Here is a 21268-nt window from a genome sequence, read left to right as displayed (position 1 = left end):
TTTATTATTAAACTGCTTTTTGTGTGAAATTATAAAAATATACCCAGAGGGCTAATGGATGCAATTTATGTTGTGTATATATATATATATATGCTGCATATATAAATGTATTATGTGCATGTGCACGCACACACACGACACTAGAAATAAATAAATCTTAAAGAATGCAATACATCTTAAAAATGAATAAAATTAGCAATGTCTTTTATTTGTATGTTTTGGAGTATCAATTGAATCATCATTATTATTTCTGTTGAAAGGAGAAACAGCATCAACAGTCACAGTTAAAAGCAACATAGAACAGCTTTGATTACCTTAGCTGACCTGCTGGAGCACTGACGGGTCTGTTTTTCTTGGATGGCGATATAAGGCAGAAATTGTTTGTACTGTTTGATTTGTAGCTGCCTAGGTCTGATATTCTGTCACTGCTCTGAACTGATTTTGTTTGATGTGTGGAACAATCTTGAAGTCCTGACCTTCTTGATACCACTGCCGATTGCAGATGAATGTTAGGGCCAAACACAGGCTGTCTAGAGTTTTGCTTTCCGTCAGTATTTTTAATTGCCGTTTTTGCATAGGGGGAAATACATTTTCTGAAAGAAAAATATAGAGGAAAACATAAAATTATATCCTCTTATACTGGCCTTTTGCTTAGTTTAAGTAATTATTGAATCTGCGAGGACTTGGGAAAACCTGATAAGTGACAAGCATGGGTGAACTTATTTAATGTCAATGTACACTTGAAAAGTGGAAGAAAAAGAAACCAAATCATTAAGGCACCAAGAAATTGCCATAATAATTAGCAGATTTTGAAAACAGTCCAAGACAAAATCTCAAGGAGGAAAATAAGATTTTCAATTTACTTTAAAACTATTTTTAAGCTTACAAAAGTCTTTTGTTTTATTCAACTTAGATATAATAAAACAAAATAACAGGCCATTGAAAAAGTAAACTGAGATTCCATTAAATGTAGCCTGAGATTTTCAAAGGGAGCTAGGCAGAAATTCAGCAAGAATTAGGCACCTCAATCCCTATAGCTCTTTTGTAAATCCCAGCTGTAGTTTCAGTAAAAATTAGGTTTTACAAAATCTGATAGAAATATTCCCTGAAATTACAAAAAAAAAAAAACCCAAAACCCTCAACAGACACATCAACCTTTTGTAAAATGAATACACTTTTCTCTCCGTGTGTGATTCAAATATTGCAAAATTGTGGCAGTGAATGAGTATCTGAATGTGAAATTGACTAGAAACAAAAGCAAAACTTGCAAATTTACTTTCATTGTTTATTTTTCCATTTCTCTAAGTATAGGCAAACAATATAACAAGTAAAATGTAAATAATGTTTTAAATGTTGCTTTAACAATCTAAGATGTTACTAATAACGAAAGTAAAGACATTTCCAAATGATTTTTAACCTGTTTGTGTTCCCTTAAAATAGTTTTGTGTGTGTTTTGATTTTCGTTTTGTTTTTGTATTAAGAAATCTGTCCTTTCTTCCACTACTAAACTCTAACCCTGAAAACCCAGATTCAAATTCTCGTTCAAGTCATTAGTGAAAATGTGTTTGAATAGTTTTATATTAGTCCTCACTTGTGCATGTCATAAAACCATTGCCGAATTAACTCAATTAAGCTCTGCTTAAGAGAGATCCAGAATTAGAGTAGCAGGAACTGCTGAAGGTCAAGATTGAGGAAAACTGAAAGAGCTATATCTGGGGCAGGTTGCAGAACCTACCTGATTTATGCCTGAGTCAGACCACTGCTAGTCTTGCTTCACTTAAAATATGCAATAAATTCACTTATAACATTAAAAAATTAACAATCATAAGGCAAAAAAAATTTTTTTAAAGAACAAAAATAGAGAATAAACAACAGACAGGTCTAAATTTGGGACTAATATTACACTGATGTCATAGAAATAAATGATGTAATACACCACAAGATTGGCATTATATATATCCAGATATAGATCAAAATTTATTTTTTATTCACTTTTTTCTTAAGACTGGAGGGTGTCTTAGTAGTATCAACAGCCAAGCAGAAGCAACAGAAGAGTCTGACATGGTCAGTTCCTCACTCTAGCTTGCAGATTCTCATAATTCATGGGTGTCACATTGTTCCCACGAACTACAAGAGCCTGGTGATGTCACACCCACAAATTATAAGATTTTTTTTGCATGTCTTGCAGTATCTTTAACACAGCAATTCAAATATTATATATCAAAATACTGTGATTAAATTAATGTTAAGAGTTTCAGTTAAATCAAGAACAAAATCTATGTAGCACTCCGGCCATAAACATATTGAGGTGTGTTTTGAATTCTGATTAGTGAGACAAAAAAAGACATGAATATCTTGTAAATGTCCATTTTCCTCCACCGCTGTCTTATGGGCCATTTGAAAAGTGAAGAATATCTTGTTTTCTTTTTTACAATAACATCTATTAGATCCTATTACTTATTACTGAAAAAAATCCTTGGTACTTTCCTTACTGAAGAGTCAATTATTTTGTTTGAATATTAACTGCCTTGGCTTTACCTCTGAAAAATAAACTAACAAGTGAGTCATTTATTTTAGTAAAGAATTGTTACTTAATATTTACCACTAATGAATTCTTAGAAATATTTTTCAACCACATATACCACATTACAAATGATCTGCTGGTGAATAAGACCGTTATTAAAGGAAAATAGGTATGATACTAACTTAGGACTTGTAGCCTTTGTACACACTAGTATTTTCTTAAAATTTTCCATCATGGTACCATCATTGTTCAGTTTCACCAGTGGACACCAGTGTAAGAGCACTAGTATACACAGGTGGGTCAACAGCACCCATATTTTAACTGGGGTGCAATCTATAGATGGTTAACATGCCAACAGTTAGTCTACTCTAGTACCACATTTGCTACCAACAGCAGACTTATACTTGAGGTAGTGCAATGTTGGGACATGTTAAAAAAAATGCTAGTCTGAACACAACCCTAGCGCACAGTTCATTGGAGACCTAATATAGGGTGAAGAGCTCAGCCTGTAGTGAAAAACTACACTATTTTTTTAGAGACTTTGTCATGTGATTTGTGAAATGACATTAAGTGCCATGGTAAAATGTCAGGTTTCAGAGTAGCAGCTGTGTTAGTCTGTATCCGCAAAAAGAAAAGGAGGACTTGTGGCACCTTAGAGACTAACAAATTTATTTGAGCATAAGCTTTCGTGAGCTACAGCTCACTTCATCAGATGCATTCAGTGGAAAATACAATGGGGAGATTTATATACACAGAGAACATGAAACAATGGGTTTTCACTCATTAAGGCAAAATTCCTGTTCAGATCAATGTTAAATTGAGTCAAAAGGTTGTAATACCATGTTTGTGGCACAAGGAAACATGCTTTTGTAGTGCTCCTATAGTTTGGGTTCATTGTCTGGATATGCCGAAAGAAGGACAGGAGACATTTGACATGGTTTAATCAGGCTGCAACTTATATTATTAGATGTCTGGGACTACCCGGTAGATAAGTGTACAGTGCAGGTAACCCCCATGTTTATTCCATAGTAACCTGGGGGGCTTTTACCAGTTCCCCCTCTTTTTCCATACCCGTGGTGAGGGGCTGCCACCAGCTCCCCCTCTTTTTGCCTCCCAGGGCCTCCAGTAAATCCATTGCCAGGAACTCACCCTCCACCCCTGCCTTTTAGGAGGCTTAAGGTGGGCTATAAGAATGGGGGGTTGGCTCCCTGCCATACCAATCATAGGAGTGCCCAACTGCCCCCCATTCGCTCCTTTAACGAACACCTCTTTTTAAGTCCTTTTCCAAGCTATTTATCCAGTCACTGTATACTTTCCCTACGGAGTACCTGCACTGGACATCTGCCACAAGGAGGCGTCAGCAATTAGCTTGGCTGTCTCCTCCCCACACCCAGTCAGGTTTCCAGACATCTCCTAATGCCATCTTTTATATCAGTTGGTAAAAAAATGATGGCACCTAAGTCAGACAGGTGAACCCCATCCTCCCGAAACAACTCTGCTGCCCCATATACTATGCCAAGATGTGAAATTACTATCCTTCCTATTGTCCAAAGGAATTTGGCCACCTCCCTATTCACATACCTCCTTGCCTTGTCCACCCTGGAGGGGCTCAGGGCTCCCCACCAGATCCTGCGCTGAAGCATGTCTGACCACATCATGTTAACTCCTGGAAAAACTACACTATTTTTTTTAGAGACTTTGTCATGTGATCTGTGAAATGACATTCAGTGTCATGGTAAAATGTATGATTCTTCACTCCTTATTAAGGCAAAATTCCTGTTCAGATCCATGTTAAATCGAGCCAAAAGGTTGTCATCCCATGTTTGTGGCACAAGGAAACATGCTTGTGTAGGGCTCCTACTGTTGGGTTTAATATTGAGAAAAAAAGTGGCCAAGAATTAAAGCAATAGGACACACTGAAGATGCTTAAATGAAAGAAACAAAAGAATCCCAAACCCTATGTGTATTGAGGCCTAAAATTTTTATTGCATATTTACTAGCAGTTCTAGAATTGCTTTCTTTGTGTGATTATATTGAGGAAGTTTTTAGAGAGAGGTTTGTAGTTATTATAAAAGGAAATTATTCTAATCTCTAATTCATACACTTTAAATTAATTTAGATACAACATAGAAGTTTTATTTTACTATAAATTTTTCAAAGAGATTTTTCAAACTATCCATGAAAATTTAACTAGGATACACTTCAACATATTTTTATTATTTAAGCACAAAACAATAGTATTCTTTTAAGTAAAAGAAAGCATTCTACACAGTTTTGAGTTTTCTAAGACCTAAATCTACATGAAGCTAACAATCCTATTCATAAGTGGAAAATGTGGCTACTTTGACAGACCCTGGTTCAATAACAAGTATGCAGGTCGAAGTTATCACACAGTTTTGGATGTGAATTCAACAGCAGGGTAATGACAGTTGCCAAGGATTTGTACTTGCTGTCGCTTAGTACCAGTGTTGCCTGTCAAATTGTCTCCTTTTTCTTATACAGAAGCCACAGAATTTTTATGGATAGCAATTACTTACAATATACAATGAAGTACATCAAATGTAACAACCACTCTTTAGCCCTTCATTATTTGGTCGTCTTTTTGTTATATCTAGTCATCCATTTTCACCTAAATTATTTATTTATACTGTATATTTGACAAGCATATATTTCTTGCTTTATATTTTTGGAGCACTTAAAACCTTGCTCAAGAGATATAGTGATTTATTTTAATATTAATTGTATTTTAAGCTAAACTATATCTTATTACTATTTTAATAGTAGTTAAACTTCTTGTTGGACTAACTGCAACTAGTACAATCTAGATGCCAAGCTAGTTTATATCTCTCTAAATATTTATCCGCATAAAACATTTAAATAATGAAAGTATTGAGACTTAGCTATAACAGAAGTTCACATTGCTAACCTATCTTCCTCCAAGCATCATATACATGTTTATATAGACTTGCACTGATATTATTTTGTTTTGCCACCTAATTGTCTACTGCAAATAACTGCATTAGTATAACTTTGTATTGACAGACCATGCCATCCTAGTGGATTTATACCTTTATCATTTTGAGTTGATACTGTAATGTACTCTCCATTGATTGTACTCCCATTATTTCATTCTATTTTGGTCTGACATTTTTTCTGCAAGAGGTTTGCACTGACATCATCATAATACTGTTGTGATAACACTATGTCCAATTTCAATGAACAAGAAAGTTACGACACAAATTATAAAGGGGCCCCAGGATTTTCTTTTCCCTCCCAGTCCAAACGAAAGACTCCCCATATTTGAGACAGAGGAAGGAATGCAATAAGAACCATCTCTAACAAAATAGGATCAGCACAGCTGTTACTAAATCAGCCAGGTAGAGGAGGCTTTCCTTTTAGCTTATTTGCAAGAGCTGCTGCATGTAGGCCACCCATGGTCCAAATTTAAGTTTTCAGTGTTGGTTATGTAGGCAACTATGAATATAAATCAAGCCATACTTTAGCTACACTAGAGACGTGGTGAGAAGAAAGAAAAAGGTACTACTGGCATGGGGTACATTGTGAGGAATGGGCTCCACAGTGGAGAGCATCTTATAGAAACAAGTAGGAGAGAACAAGGGGCAGGGGTTTAAAATAAGCAAGTAGGGGGGAAGTTTATTTTGCTTACAATGTAATGTAAACACAAATTTTATTTAAAAATTAAACTACGGATATTCAAAGAGAGATGCCAAACATAACCCCCCAATTCAAAGGCAATCAATGCTTTTATGTTACAACCATTTCCTCAAAACTTTGTTTTTTATCTAGTTAGATTATAAACTCTTTGGAAATAAAACAACAGGAAACAATGTAGGAACCACTAACTGGGCTAAGTGACTTAAGTGTATCGTATCACCTGTTCCTCTCCTGAAGCTCTGAGACAATATCGTGATAAGTGTATAAACTAGGGCTGTCCAAGTGATTAAAAAAATTAATTGAGATTAATTGCACTGTTAAACAATAATAGAATAGCATTTATATAAACATTTTTGGATGCTTTCTACATTTTCAAATATACTGATTTCAATTACAACACAGAATACAAAGTGTACCGTGCTTACTTTATATTTATTTTTGATTACAAATATTTGCACTGTAAAAAACAAAAGAAATAGTATTTTTAAATTCACCTCATACAAGTACTGTAATGCAATCTCTTTATCATGGAAGTTGAACTTCCAAATGTAGAATTATGTACAAAAAGATTGCATTAAAAAAATGTAAAATTTTAGAGGCTGCAAGTCCACTCAGTCCTACTTCTTGTTCAGCCAATCACTCAGACAAACAAGTTTGTTTACATTTGCAGGAGATAATACTGCCCGCTTCTTGTTTACAATATCACCTGAAAGTGAGAACAGGCATTCGCATGGCACTGTTGTAACCGGCGTCGCATAAGAACATAAGAATGGCCATACTGGGTCAGACCAAAGGTCCATCCAGCCCAGTATCCTGTCTACTGACAGTGGCCAATGCCAGGTGCCCCAGAAGGAGTGAACCTAACAGGTAATGATCAAGTGATCTCTCTCCGGCCATCCATCTCCACCCTCTGACAAACAGAGGCTAGGGACACCATTCCTTACCCATCGTGGCTAACAGCCATTAATGGACTTAATTTATGAATTTATCCAGTTCTCTTTTAAACCCTGTTATAGTCCTAGCCTTCAAAACCTCCTCAGGCAAGGAGTTCCACAGGTTGACTGTGCGCTGAGTGAAGAACTTCCTTTTATTTGTTTTAAACCTGCTGCCCATTAATTTCATTTGTTGGCCCCTAGTTCCTATATTATGGGAACCAGTAAATAACTTTTCCTTATTCACTTTCTCCACACCACTCATGATTTTATATACCTCTATCATATCACCCCCTTAGTCTCCTCTTTTCCAAGCTAAAAAATCTGAGCCTCTTTGATCTCTCCTCATATGGGACCTGTTCCAAACCCCCAATCATTTTAGTTGTCCTTTTCTGAACCTTTTCTAATGGCAGTATATCTTTTTTGAGATGAGGGGACCACATCTGTACGCAGTATTCAAGATGTGGGCATACCATGGATTTATATAAGGGCAATAAGATAGTCTCCATCTTATTCTCTATCACTTTTTTACTGATTCCTAACATCCCGTTTGCTTTTTTGACTGCCGCTGCACACTGCGTGGACGTCTTCAGAGAACTATCCACAATGACTCAAAGAAATTTGAGTCTGATTAGTTGTAGCTAAATTAGCCCCCATTATATTGTATGTATAGTTGGGGTTATTTTTTCCAATGTGCATTACTTTACATTTATCCACATTAAATTTCATTTGCCATTTTGTTGCCCAATCACTTAGTTTTGTGAGATCTTTTTAAAGTTCTTCACAGTCTGCTTTGGTCTTAACTATCTTGAGCAGTTTAGTATCATCTGCAAACTTTGCCACCTCACTGTTTACCCCTTTCTCCAGATCATTTATGAATAAGTAGAATAGGATTGGTCCGAGACTGATCATTGGGGAACACCACTAGTTACCCCTCTCCATTCTGAAAATTTACTATTTATTCCTACCCTTTGTTCCCTGTCTTTTAACTATTTCTCAATCCATGAAAGGATCTTCCCTCTTATCCCATGACAACTTAATTTACGTAACTTTGGTGAGGGACCTTGTCAAAGGCTTTCTGGAAATCTAAGTACACTATATCCACTGGATCCCCTTGGTCCACTTGGTTGTTGACCCTCTCAAAGAATTCTAATAGTTCTGTAGTTTCTGCATCAGAGTGTTGCTCATTTAAGACTTCTGAAAGCATGCTCCACTGCTCATCCCTCTCAGATTTTGGAAGGCACTTCAGATTCTTAAACCTTGGGTTGAGTGTTGTAGCTATCTTTAGAAATCTCACATTGGTACCTTCTTTGCGTTTTGTCAAATCTGCAGCGAAAGTGTTCTTAAAATGAACAACATGTGGGGGGTCATCATCCGAGGCTGCTATAACATGAAATATATGGCAAAATGCAGGTAATACAGAGCAGGGGACATACCATTGCCCCCCAAGGAGTTCAGTCACAAATTTAATTAATGCATTATTTTTTTTAATGAGCGTCATCAGCATGGAAGCATGTCCACTGGAATGGTGGCCGAAGGATGAAGGGGCATATGAATGTTTAGCATATCTGGCATGTAAATACCTTGCAATGCCAGCTACAAAAGTGCCATGCAAATACCTGTTCTCACTTTCAGGTGACATTGTAAACAAGAAGTGGACAGCATTATCTCTTGCAAATGTAAACAAACTTGTTTGTCTGAGCGATTGGCTGTACAAGAAGTAGGACTGAGTAGACTTGTAGGCTCTGAAGTTTTACATTGTTTTGTTTTTGAGTGCAGTTATGTAACAAAAATAAATCTACATTTGTAAGTTGCACTTTCATGACAAAGATTGCACTATAGTACTTGTATGAGGTGCACTGAAAAATACTATTTCTTTTGTTTATCATTTTTACAGTGCAAATATTTGTAATAAAAAATAATATACACTTTCATTTCAGTTACAACACAGAATACAATATATATGAAAATGTAGAAAAACATCCAAAATATTAAAGAAATTTCAATTGGTATTCTTTTGTTTAACAGTGCGATTAAAACTGCGATTAATTGCAATTAATTTTTGTAACTGCAATTCATTTGTTTGAGTTATTGCTTGAGTTAACTGCGATTAATCAATAGCCCTAGTATAAACTAACAGATAATTAATATGTTTGTTTTAATAAAAAATGCTTACTTCTGTTCTAGGATTAGCCCTATGCCAGGTGTACTGTGTTAAAATTATCAAGTTTTGTTCACATCTTGTTAAAATACAGCATATTGTCTCCAACCTCTGTTCTCTGCAAAACAGTAGGAGCTTAGAAAGAAGCATAAAACTTTGTTTGTTAGTGAGCCAAGGATAAACTTTCTTACAATTAAATAATCTTCCAAGAAACAAAAATGTGTACTTACAGTAAATGCACAAACCCATTAGTTAATGAGTACATGAATACTTGCTTCATTCACTATGCATCTTGTAAGGTAAGTTGCAGAGCTCCTAAAGCTTGTAGAAGAGGACTTTCTTTGATTTCCTAAGGTGTGTAGGAGAAGGGCTCCATTCTGCTTGAGGGATAGGGCATCAGGAGTGGACCACAAAGTTGATTGTGATTCCAAGAAGTCCAATCTCCCAATTTTCCCTTTTATTAAGGGAAAAAATAAACTGCACCAGATTTAAACCTGTTACAGGTACACTTGCTGCATGATGGGGGAGGCAGAACCAAGGATACAATGGCCCCATCCCCCCGCAGCTACCCACAGGATGGGTAGCCCAAATAGGGAAGTAAGGGTGGTGCCTTATGCCATCTTATGCCTTTGCATGGCTTGTATGACACATAAGGATTTGCCCCTTAAATATACATGTGCAACATCTTGTATCTTTAATCATGTTTGTATATTTACATAATTTGTATTGCTATAATGACTTAAATTGACTACTAGGGTCCTGGCTTGGCATTCCTGTTCCCCGCATGGCTGCGGAATTCCAGGAGAAGGACTAATATCTAACCAAATGAAAAAATCTGAAAATCTGAAGAAGAGGAGGCCTTTGTTTTTAAGGCTTCAATGCCACAAATCACTAATTTTGAGATGATTAAAAATCTAGATAAACGCAAATTTAGATAGCTCAGAGTGAGCTATAGCTAAAACATTGCTGCATATCTGCAATGTTCTGAGGCACTTTTCAGATTGAAAAGAAACTAACAGTAAATGTTACTGTGCAACCATGAAATTATATTTTAAAATTACCTCTATTTTCAGCTTTAAACTGTTGCTAATAAAGTTATTTTGCTCAATTATATTCTTTGCAGCATATCACAAAATACCAAATTAAAAATCTTACCTTGGCAAATGATATAAGTGGGAAGAAGATGTGATGACTTTATTCACAAACCGCTTCACTACCGTAGTTTGTACACTGTTATGACATGAAGACGTTGATGAAGTTAAGAATTCATTATTTCTTTGTGATGCCCCAAAAGTTGGATTGCAAGGTACATGAGCACTTACTGGCCTTTTGTCATTTGCCATTTCCTGTTTAGAAATGTCAAAGGCAGTAATTAAAATTAATGCAGAGGTTTTTTCTATTAACAGTTATGACTGATGACTCTGATTAATTAGCCTGAACCCAATCCAGTAGTGCTTTTTCACATGAGTAGTCTAACTGAAGCCAGTATTGGGTTTCTGAACATAGTAAGGTTCGGTTTGGATGCAGACAGATTGTATTTTTTATGTATTTACATTCTTAGGGAACAGAATTTGGAGCTGGTGAGAAACAATAGCAATATGGAGGCTTAAAGAGAGAGAGAGGGAGGGATAAAAAGGTCTTCTCTATAGAGCTAGATTGGCGGAATTATCCAGAAATCGTAAAGGCTTGTATATGAGGTTTTGTAGCTTACTAACAGTTTATTGCTGAAATTCATTTGGAAGGAATATTATTTCATTTATTATGAAATGTTATTGTGAAAGCTATATGCAAGACTTTCCGAAGTATAGGATTAAAGTGTTAAAAAATTCTTTCTTTCATATATATATATATATATATATATATATATGTATGAGTATGGTATGAATTGCTCATGCTCAACCATGCAAAATATCAGAGTCAAAAGTTTATGTCTTGATCCCAAGAAGTGCTGAGTATCCACAACTCCTGTTAAATCAATGGGAGCAATAGATGCTCGGCAACTCTGAGAATCAGGCATTTACAGAGTAAGGCCCCAGTCCCACAAATAATTACTCTCATGCTTAATTTAAAGCATGTAAGTAGTCCCATTGGCACCAGTGAGACTACTCACATATATAAGTCTTTGCAGGATTGGAACTTTTTGTATATGTTTCAAATAAATATTAAATTATTTATTTCCAGAATGCAGAAACTGTTGAGCAGATCCTCATCTGCTGTATGTAGATTTCTACTTATTTTAGTCTTCAGAAGAGTGTGGGAGATATCAATATTTAAAATATATATATATATAGTGTGTGTCTCTGTCTACATGAGCAGTATCATGCTGTCTCTTACACAGAAGGAAAGATTTCAGAGTAGCAGCTGTGTTAGTCTGTATCTGCAAAAAAGAAAAGGGGTATCTGTGGCACCTTAGAGACTAACAAATTTATTTGAGCATAAGCTTTTGTGAGCTAACTCAGTCCTGGATGGTTTTATAGATCCCCAGGAAGGGAGACAATGACTATGACTCAATTGCCAGTGTTTAATGGACAAATCCACTGCTGGAAGTCTACCTCTGGCCTCCCTAGTGAGATGCTTAAACTGGATTGACTAGGTTCAGGAGTCCCACAGAAGACAAAGTAACTTTGAGATGGATAAAAAAAGCTGATTTCAGAGTGGGGAGACAGTGACTGAGGGTCAGTCTGAGGCAGAGACTCCAGGGATGAAGTCTGCCTCACCCAGCTCCAATGTTGGAAGTACCTGGGACAAGTGGGACCTATTTAAGCTTACAAGGAAAGACTAAGGTTTAGGTAAGATAATATGTGTATAGACCTTTTGTTGTTTTAACCCTTTCCTCTCTGTTTGGTACATGCCTGAGGTTACGTAAATAATACTTTGTTTCAAAGAGGCTGTTTTGAATCACTGTGTTTTCATATCGATCATAGTCTCCCAAAGAGAAGTCTATAACAGGAGTCAAAACCCAACTAGATCTGTTGGGAAACACTTGCTAAATAGAAAAGGAGTACTTGTGACGCCTTAGAGACTAACAAATTTATCTGACAGGTTTCAGAGTAACAGCCGTGTTAGTCTGTATTCGCAAAAAGAAAAGGAGTACTTGTGGCACCTTAGAGACTAACCAATTTATTTGAGCATGAGCTTTCGTGAGCTACAGCTCACTTCATCGGATGCATACCGTGGAAACTGCAGCAGACTTTATATATACACAGAGAATATGAAACAATACCTCCTCCCACCCCACTGTCCTGCTGGTAATAGCTTATCTAAAGTGATCATCAGGTGGGCCATTTCCAGCACAAATCCAGGTTTTCTCACCCTCCACCCCCCACACACAAATTCACTCTCCTGCTGGTGATAGCCCATCCAAAGTGACAAATTTATCTGAGCATAAGCTTTCGTGAGCTACAGTACCTAATGGGAAAGCTAAAGTAAACTTTATTAATTAATCCAAGTAATTATAAAATCCCTTTTACAAATGAGGCTACTGACGTTTTTAAAGCAAGCCAGATTTAGCACTATAGTTGTATAAAAACTAACTACCAAGCGGATAGCAATAATTTCAGCATTTGCAAATGTTTTCTTTGTTTGCAGTGTGAACCCCTAAAAACACAGGCTAAATAAAGAAAAATCACCACCTGGGAAGGATTTTTGAAATCGGGCTCTTTAAGCTATAGTTTATCATCACTCAGGGCCATATTCTGCTACCCTATGTCATGCGGAGTAATATCGTACTCCTTAAGTAGTCCCATTGGAATTAATGGGAGTATCTAGATAGAAAGGCACAGCACAAAATGCCAATGGTGGCAGAATCTGATTCCTAGAAAATGGAACATGAAGTCTTTATTCTTTGCTTCTGGGTTTTTAGTTAGATATATCCTTGAACCGACTGTGACACAAGTTGTTACTCTTTTCCTCACTAAAAGGTCAATGTGGGGCAGGTGGGCTGCTTCAGGGTGTTAGAGAGCAGGCCAACAGCTGGTTCCAGCAGGTCTGCCCTTGACACTCTTTCTAGCCCTTTTAGGCCTCTGGAGGTATGTCTACACTGCCATGTAAACTCAGGGTTAGCAGAACTTGAGTTAGCAGACCAGGGGTTTGTTAATCTAGGACTTGATGGTCTACACTCATTTGTAACCCCAGGTTAGGAACTGTTGAATTCTGGGTCCCAACGTGGGGCTCCAGCATCTACAGTGCATTATGTTGGCCGGAGTCCACCCATAACTCAGACTTCCTAGCACCCTCCCAAAGTGTGGCTGCTCTAGCCCTTTGTTTGTGATGCAGGAAAATCTGACTGCCCACCAAACTTGACTGTCCGGAGGACAAAGAAAGTCGGCGAGTGCGATTGTGGAATACTTTTGGCAGACTCCCAGAGCATGAGTCTTGTCTTTGTCACCTCTTTGTAGAAAAACTTCTGAAGGGTCCAGTCCCGTTGTGGGACTTGCACAACTTGAGGCCCTGATATACTGACATCTAAAAAGTGCTGAAAGATTTCACAGTTCAACCTATTGCTCTCACAACTCCTACTTTAAACACAAACTTCTCCTGTATTAATGCAGAATATCTGACATTTTGCTATGTAGATCTACTGCATATATAGTGTATTTAATAAAAGTTAGTTATACCATAAAATGCTAATTTGTATGCTACTGTATTTCGCTATAGTAATAGTTATAACAGTGCATTACACTTCATCATGCAACACCTTGATTATTGTAACCTCCTAAATTCTGGCCTTGACTAGTGTGTAGAGTCCTTCACAGATACAAAATTTTCATCTGCATCCTATCCGCAATCCACAAAAATTGTCTGTGGATATTGCAGGGCTGTGCCAAGCCCCTGACCCCCAGTCACACCCCACTTCTCCTTAGAGACCTCCTGCCCTGCCACCCGCTCCGCACCTGCCATACCTCCTTCCCTGCCGTGGGCAGGGAGGCTACAATCCTGGGCCTTTGTATGCAGTGCTACCCTCCCAATGGGGGGATCAGACACCCTTACACAGCCGCAGTGGCTCTAAAACATACAGACCCAGCCGGACAGACAGCAGTGACATCTATTCTCCTCACAGAGCCCGCCGTTCCCACCTGCTAGTTTAAAGTACACCTCTTTCAAAATGGTGCTTGGCTCACTGCACAGGAGCACGGGATATGTCTACCCTTCTGGGTATATCTACCCTTCTGGGAATTGTAGTTTACCTCTTCCATCCGAGCAAACTGGGGACTACAACTCCCAGAATGTCCAATGGGCTATTGCCACATATCGCAGCCTGCTGCTGCATGATTCAGAGAGCTGGGCTGGCGTCTGAGGGCTGGGTGACAGCCATTCCGTTTGTGTGTGCTGCAGACCCATGCACAAATACAAAATTTGTAACCGCCTCTGATCCATAATCCGCAAAAATGGTGGATATCCATGGATTTGCAGGGCTCGACTAGTGTGACCTTTACCCCCCTCAAGTTCATTTAAAAGGCAGCTGCTAAGATAGTTTTCTTTATCCATTATTCTGATAACATCTTTTCCCCCTTTGAATCAATCCATTAACTTCCCTTCTCTGCTACCTCAAATTCTTGTCCTTATCTTCAGGGCCTTTCACAGTTTAGCCCTGCCCTACTTACTGACTCTATTATCTCACTGTGTTGTCATCTGCTACCTGGATTTCCTCATCAATGCCAGCATTGATGATCCATTTCACCTACAGAACCTTCATGCTTTCTTCCATGCTGTCCTGTATGAATGGGTCATCCTCCTCGAAAAGATTGATAAAGCTGCTACCTTATTCTTCAAATCCCTCAAGATTCACTTCTACAGAATACTGCCAAATTATAATGGCTAGGCAGGTGATGCGCTAAGATTATTGCTACTGATCTGCTCATTTGTCTCCATTCACAAACAACAACAACAAAACCTCTATACCTACAAATTGTGTACAAGGCTAGACTATTAAAAAATAAACTTGAATTGCTGTTACCCTGTCCTCCCTTCCTCCCCCGCCCCCCTTCCCACTTTTGTTTGTTTCTTCTTTTCATTACTACTTTCCTTTACATCTTTTCACAAATAGAATGTTAGTTCTTTGGAGAAAGGACTGTCTGCAGCATACGTCTATACAGTGTCCAGCACAATGGGGACTCAACCTAGAGGCACTACTGTAATCCACATAATGAACAACAATAATAAGGAAGAGCCAATCCATTCTATAATCCACAGAAGTGTATACAAACTGTGTATCTGAAATACAGTTTTATGTTAAAACAGTTTACTCTTGTAGTCTATACTAAAAAAGGCAAGAAATACAAATTGCAATTACTAATTTATTTATCATCTACATTTTTTCATTTTACCATAGTTATCTTCTGTGATTAAAAATGAAACAAAATAACGTCTCTCAAACATGCATTTCAACCACTGAATGTTCCTTAGAGGACTGTCCTTTTGAAAACAGCTCTGCTATGTGACTAGTCTTGCAATTTTTATTCTGTCCTAACTCAAACAAAACTGGAATAGAATACAATGGGAGTTTTGCCTGAGCTAGGACTAAGGACTTTGGGAATGTGTTTTCAGATAGTAATGGGCAGGTAGTAGGTAGAGATATCAGACATATTTAGTGGTAATGGTCAGAGGAAAGTAAGTAGATTTAACTGTTCTTTATAACAGAAAATACTATTTTTTTAAGAAGAAACTACAACAGAAAACAAATGTTAAACAAAAGTATAGTAGAATTCATTCTATACTTCCAAAGAAAATAAGTGCATCAAAGCCAATTAGCCCAGTGCCCCCTTCCCACAAACACATGGGAACATACCCAATTATCTTGAAAAAAGCCAATTAAAAATAAAATGAATAATTTGAATACCAAAACTTCTATAATTCATTTGATAATTACATTTCTCCTGAAGCTGCTGTTAATGTAAACTGTGAAATACTGTCGATCTATCATGTTTATAAGCATCATAGACAACATACTCATTCCTCTGTTGTCTTTAAATATTACATTGCAGTTTGCACTAACAAGTAATCAAAATGACATTAAACATGCCTCTTTTTGATACAAGTCTTCAGATAACATTTAGAATCTTCAAAAAACTGAATATTCATTTTATGTTCATCAGGATAAACATCCAGTTAGTCACAGGGATCCTTTTCTTTATTCTGCCATTACAAAAAAAAAAGTAAAGAAAAAGAAAAAAGGATATTATGTTCATAGAAACAGAAATGTAGGGCTGGAGGGGAGCTCAAATGTCATGTGGGACAGTGTCAAAAGCCATACTAAAATCAAGATATGTCTACAGTTTCCCCCATCCACTAGGTCAGTATCATAGAATCATAGAGTATCAGGGTGGGAAGGGACCTCAGGAGGTCATCTAGTCCAACCCCCTGCCCAGAGCAGGATCAATCCCCAATTAAATCATCCCAGCCAGGGCTTTGTCAAGCCTGACCTTAAAAACTTCTAAGGAAGGGGATTCCACCACCTCCCTAGGTAACGCATTCCAGTGTTTCACCACCCTCCTAGTGAAAAAGTTTTTCCTAATATCCAACCTAAATCTCCCCCAATGCAACTTGAGACCATTACTCCTAGTTCTGTCATCTGCTACCACTGAGAACAGTCTAGATCCATCCTCTTTGGAACCCCCTTTCAGGTAGTTGAAAGCAGCTATCAAATCCCCCCTCATTCTTCTCTTCTGCAGACTAAACAATCCCAATTCCCTCAGCCTCTCCTCATAAGTCATGTGTTCCAGTCCCCTAATCATTTTTGTTGCCCTCTGCTGGATATTTTCCAATTTTTCCACATCCTTCTTGTAGTGTGGGGCCCAAAACTGGACACAGTACCCCAGATGAGGCCTCACCAATGTCAAATAGAGGGGAACAATCACGTCCCTCGATCTGCTGGCAATGCCCCTACATATACATCCCAAAATGCCCTTGGCCTTCTTGGCAAAAAGGGCACACTGTTGACTCATATCCAGCTTCTCGTCCACTGTAACCCCTAGGTCCTTTTCTGCAGAACTGCTGCCGAGCCATTCAGTCCCTAGTCTGTAGCGGTGCATGGGATTCTTCCATCCTAAGTGCAGGACTCTGCACTTGTCCTTGTTGAACCTCATCAGATTTATTTTGATCCAATCCTCTAATTTGTCTAGGGCCCTCTGTATGCTATCCCTACCCTCCAGTGTATCTACCTCTCCTCCCAGTAACCCTGTCAAAGAAGGAAATTGAGTTAGTTTGGTATGATTTTTTCTTGACAAATCCATGTTGGCTCTTACTTATCACCCTATTATTCTCTAGCTGCTTACAAATTAATTGTTTAATAATTTACTCAAGTATCTTTCTAGGTACCGAAGCAAAGCTGACAGGTCTATATTTCCCTGGATCCCCTTTGTGCCCCTTTTTAAAGACAGGTATTATGTTTGCCCTTCTCAACTTTCTCCTCTGGAACTTTCCCATCCTCCATGATTCTCAAAGGTAATGGCTAACAGTTCAGAGATTACTCATGATTAATTACTCATGATTAACAGCAGTTCATTACATGGGTGTGCATGATGTGAATGTGTACAGGAGTGGCTGAGAGAAAGGAGTTTCCCCCTCCCCTACATAATCCACATAAGGTCCAGGCACAACTGTAGTCTTGGCACTCAGGGGGATCAATGGGGTCTCTTCCATACTGTCCCAGAAGTGCATATTGTTGGTCTATGTATTGTTCGCCCTTAGAAAAAAATCAAAATGTAAGATTGTTTGTATTACATGCTTTTGTAATTTTAAAATGGGTCAGGTCACAAATTGAATATGTCCTCATTACTGTTGCAACCCTGGAGGACTAGTTGGATTATAATGCTGGGTATATACGTTTGAGATATGTCATTCTCAATCTAATGAAGAGTGAAATGTTGCTGGTGAATATGTTTGTCACCATGAGGAATCATTCTTTTCTCCTACACTTACTAATGTGGCACCTTTGGAAGTCAAGAGCCAGGTTAAGAACCTTGATGTCACTTTCAACCATGCCCAATTGCCAGACTTGGTATGGAAATGTTTTTACTGGTTGCACAATTTTTGTAGGCAGCCCTCTTGATTACCTTTTTCTCCTGAGACTGAGGCTTGATTATTTTAAATCCCTCATAGTAGTCACTTAAATTCTGTGAAGAATGCAACAAAACATTTGTTCACAGGACTGAGCACATTTATACCGATGTCCATCCTGCAATATTTATATTACCTGTGTCTACAGAGTCTAATGCTGCACCAGCTGGACTCAGTAGGGCTTCAGCTGTTGATTTCAATGGAAGCAGAAGTAATGTAGGCCAATAATTATAGAGTAATAGAATCACAGAATGTAGGACTGGAAGGGACCTCAAGAAGTCATCTAGTCCATCCCTCTGAGCTGAGGCGGGACCAAGTATATCTAGACCATCCCTGACAGCTCTAACCTGTTCTCAAAAACCTCCGATTGCAGAGATTCCACAAACTCCCTTGGAAACCTATTCCAATACTTAACTATCCTTATAGTGAGAACATTTTTTCCTATGATCTAAACTAAATCTCCCTTGCTGCAGATTAAGCTGATTACTTCAAGGAACATGGAGAACAATTGATCACCATCCTCTTTATAAGAACCTACAACGTATTTGAAGACTGTTATCAGGTCCCCCCTCAGTCTTCTTTTCTCAAGACTAACCACACCTAGTTTTAACAGTTTCCTCCTAGGTCAGGTTATCTAAGCTTTTTACCATTTTTATTGCTCTCCTCTGGACTCTCTCCAGTTTGTCCACATCTTTCTTGAGGTGTAGCACCCAGAACTGGACACAGTACTCCAGCCGAGGCCTCACCAGTGTGGATTAGACTGGAACAATTACCTCTTGTGTCATACATACAAAACTCCTGTTAATTCACTCTTGAATGATATTAGCCTATTTTTTTTTTTTGCAACTGCATCACATTGTTGGCTCATATTGAATTTGTGATCCACTATAACTAGAGCTTTGTGTCTGTCACAGAGGTCGCAGGAGTCACGGATTCTGTGACTTTCCCTGACCTCCGTGACTTCTGCAGTGGCCAGTGTGGGTGACCGCAGGGCTGCCCAAGCAGCAAGCTCAGGGAGCAGCTGCTCAGGTGGCCCCAGGGACAGTCACACAGGCCGCTACTGGAGCAGCTCTGCGGCCAGCCTCTCGGGCGGCACCGCAACCAGCCGCATCGCCCACTGCTTGAGCTGGCAGCTGGTCCTGGGTGAAGTTTTTAAGGTCAAGCTTGACAAAGCCCTGGCTGGGATGATTTAATTGGGGATTGGTCCTGCTTTGAGTAGGGGGTTGGACTAGGTGACCTCCTGAGGTCCCTTCCAACCCTGATATTCTATGATAAAGCAGGTTCCCAGAACAGCAGCTGCTCCGGCGGCTCCCAGCAGTGCTCCCCAGGGCAGCCAAAGCCACTGCTGCTCCGGTGGCTCCAGGCAGCGGTCCCCGGGGTAGACAGAGCATCCAATGCTCTGGCAGCCCCCAACAGCTGGTGCTGCTGGCCGTGGGCCCCCTTCCGCAGTCGTGGCCCCCCAGGGCACCCCTGCAGCAGTGGCCCCCACAGCAGCGGCCTCCTGGGGTGACCCCTGCAGCAACAGCCGCTCAAAGATTTAGTCAGGGGTATTTATAGTATAAGTCATGGACAGGTCACAGGCCATGAATTTTTGTTTATTGCCCATGACCTGTCTATGACTTTTACTAAAAATACTGTGACTAAATCGTAGCTTTAACTAACTCCCCCAGATCCTTTTCAGCAGTACTACTGCCTAACCAGTTATTCCCCATTTTGTAGTTGTGCATTCGTGAATAGATTTAAGCTAGACCTATTGGCTAGGTGTTTTCAGAGTTAAGGGCAGGGATCTGCTGTATTAACAACCTTCTCTTTGAGTATCTACCTGGAGGGTGTCTGTATTCTCACTTCACCCACCTTACAGGGACTCTACAATAGAATGAATGACCAGGTTTGAGGTGTGGAATTTGAGGTTCATAGAACGATATAATCCTAGTCTTTAAGGTCAGAAGGGACCATTATGATCGTCTAGTCTGACCTCCTGCACAACGCAGGCCACAGAATCTCACCCACCAACTCCTGTAACAAACCCCTAACCTATATCTGAGCTACTGAAGTCCTCAAATCGTGGTTTAAAGACTTCAAGGTGCAGAGAATCCTCCAGCAAGTGACGCGTGCCCCACTCTGCAGAGGAAGGCAAAAAACCCCCAGGGCCTCTGCCAATCTGCCCTGGGGAAAAACTCCTTCCTGACTCCAAATATGACGATCAGCTAAACCTTGAGCATGTGGGTAAGACTTACCAGCCAGACACCCAAGAAAGAATTCTCTGTAGTAACTCAGATCCCACCGCATCTAACATCCCATCACAGGCCATTGGGCATATCTACTGCTAGTAGTCGAAGATCAATTAATTGCCAAAATTAGGCTATCCCATCATATCATCTCCTCCATAAACTTATCAAGCTTTGTCTTGAAGCCAGATATGTCTTTTGCCCCCACTGCTTCCCTTGGAAGGCTGTTCCAGAACTTCATTCCTCTGATGGTTAGAAACCTTCGTCTAATTTCAAGTCAAAACTTCCTGATGGCCAGTTTATATCCATTTGTTCTTGTGTCCACATTGCTACTGAGCTTAAATAATTCTTCTCCGTCCATGGTATTTATCCCTCTGATATATTTACAGATAGCAATCGTATCTCCTCTCAGCCTTCTTTTAGTTAGGCTAAACAAGCCAAGCTCATTGAGTCTCCTTTCATAAGACAGGTTTTCCATTCCTCGGATCATCCTAGTAGCCCTTCTCTGTACCTGTTCCAGTTTGAATTCATCCTTCTTAAACATCGGAGACCAGAACTGCACACAATATTCCAGATGAGGTCTCACCAGTGCCTTGTATAATGGTAATAACACCTCCTTATCTCTACAGGAAATATCTCGCCTGATGCATCCCAAGACGGCATTAGCTTTTTTGACGGCCATATCACATTG

The 21268-nt window shown here is 39.0% G+C and overlaps 2 protein-coding genes across 8 annotated transcripts in view; one reads left to right on the top strand and one right to left on the bottom strand.

Moving 5' to 3' along the window:
• DNAJC24 (DnaJ heat shock protein family (Hsp40) member C24) overlaps positions 1 to 21268 on the top strand; it is a 169404-nt gene that overhangs the window by 2026 nt on the left and 146110 nt on the right. The gene's annotated exons all lie outside the window — the stretch shown is intronic.
• Positions 1 to 21268, bottom strand: part of DCDC1 (doublecortin domain containing 1) — a 418164-nt gene that overhangs the window by 365397 nt on the left and 31499 nt on the right. For all 4 annotated transcript variants that reach the window (XM_048854576.2, XM_048854579.2, XM_048854578.2 and 1 more), the window contains 2 exons: positions 10448 to 10638; positions 315 to 593 (listed from right to left, as the gene is read on the bottom strand). In XM_048854576.2, the coding sequence (XP_048710533.2) occupies positions 315 to 593; positions 10448 to 10638 (470 nt within the window). The remainder of the gene's footprint in view (positions 1 to 314; positions 594 to 10447; positions 10639 to 21268) is intronic.

The sequence above is a fragment of the Caretta caretta genome, chromosome 6 (assembly GCF_965140235.1).
Source record: "Caretta caretta isolate rCarCar2 chromosome 6, rCarCar1.hap1, whole genome shotgun sequence".
NCBI lineage: Eukaryota > Metazoa > Chordata > Testudines > Cheloniidae > Caretta > Caretta caretta.
This window is presented reverse-complemented; position numbering and strand designations above follow the sequence as displayed.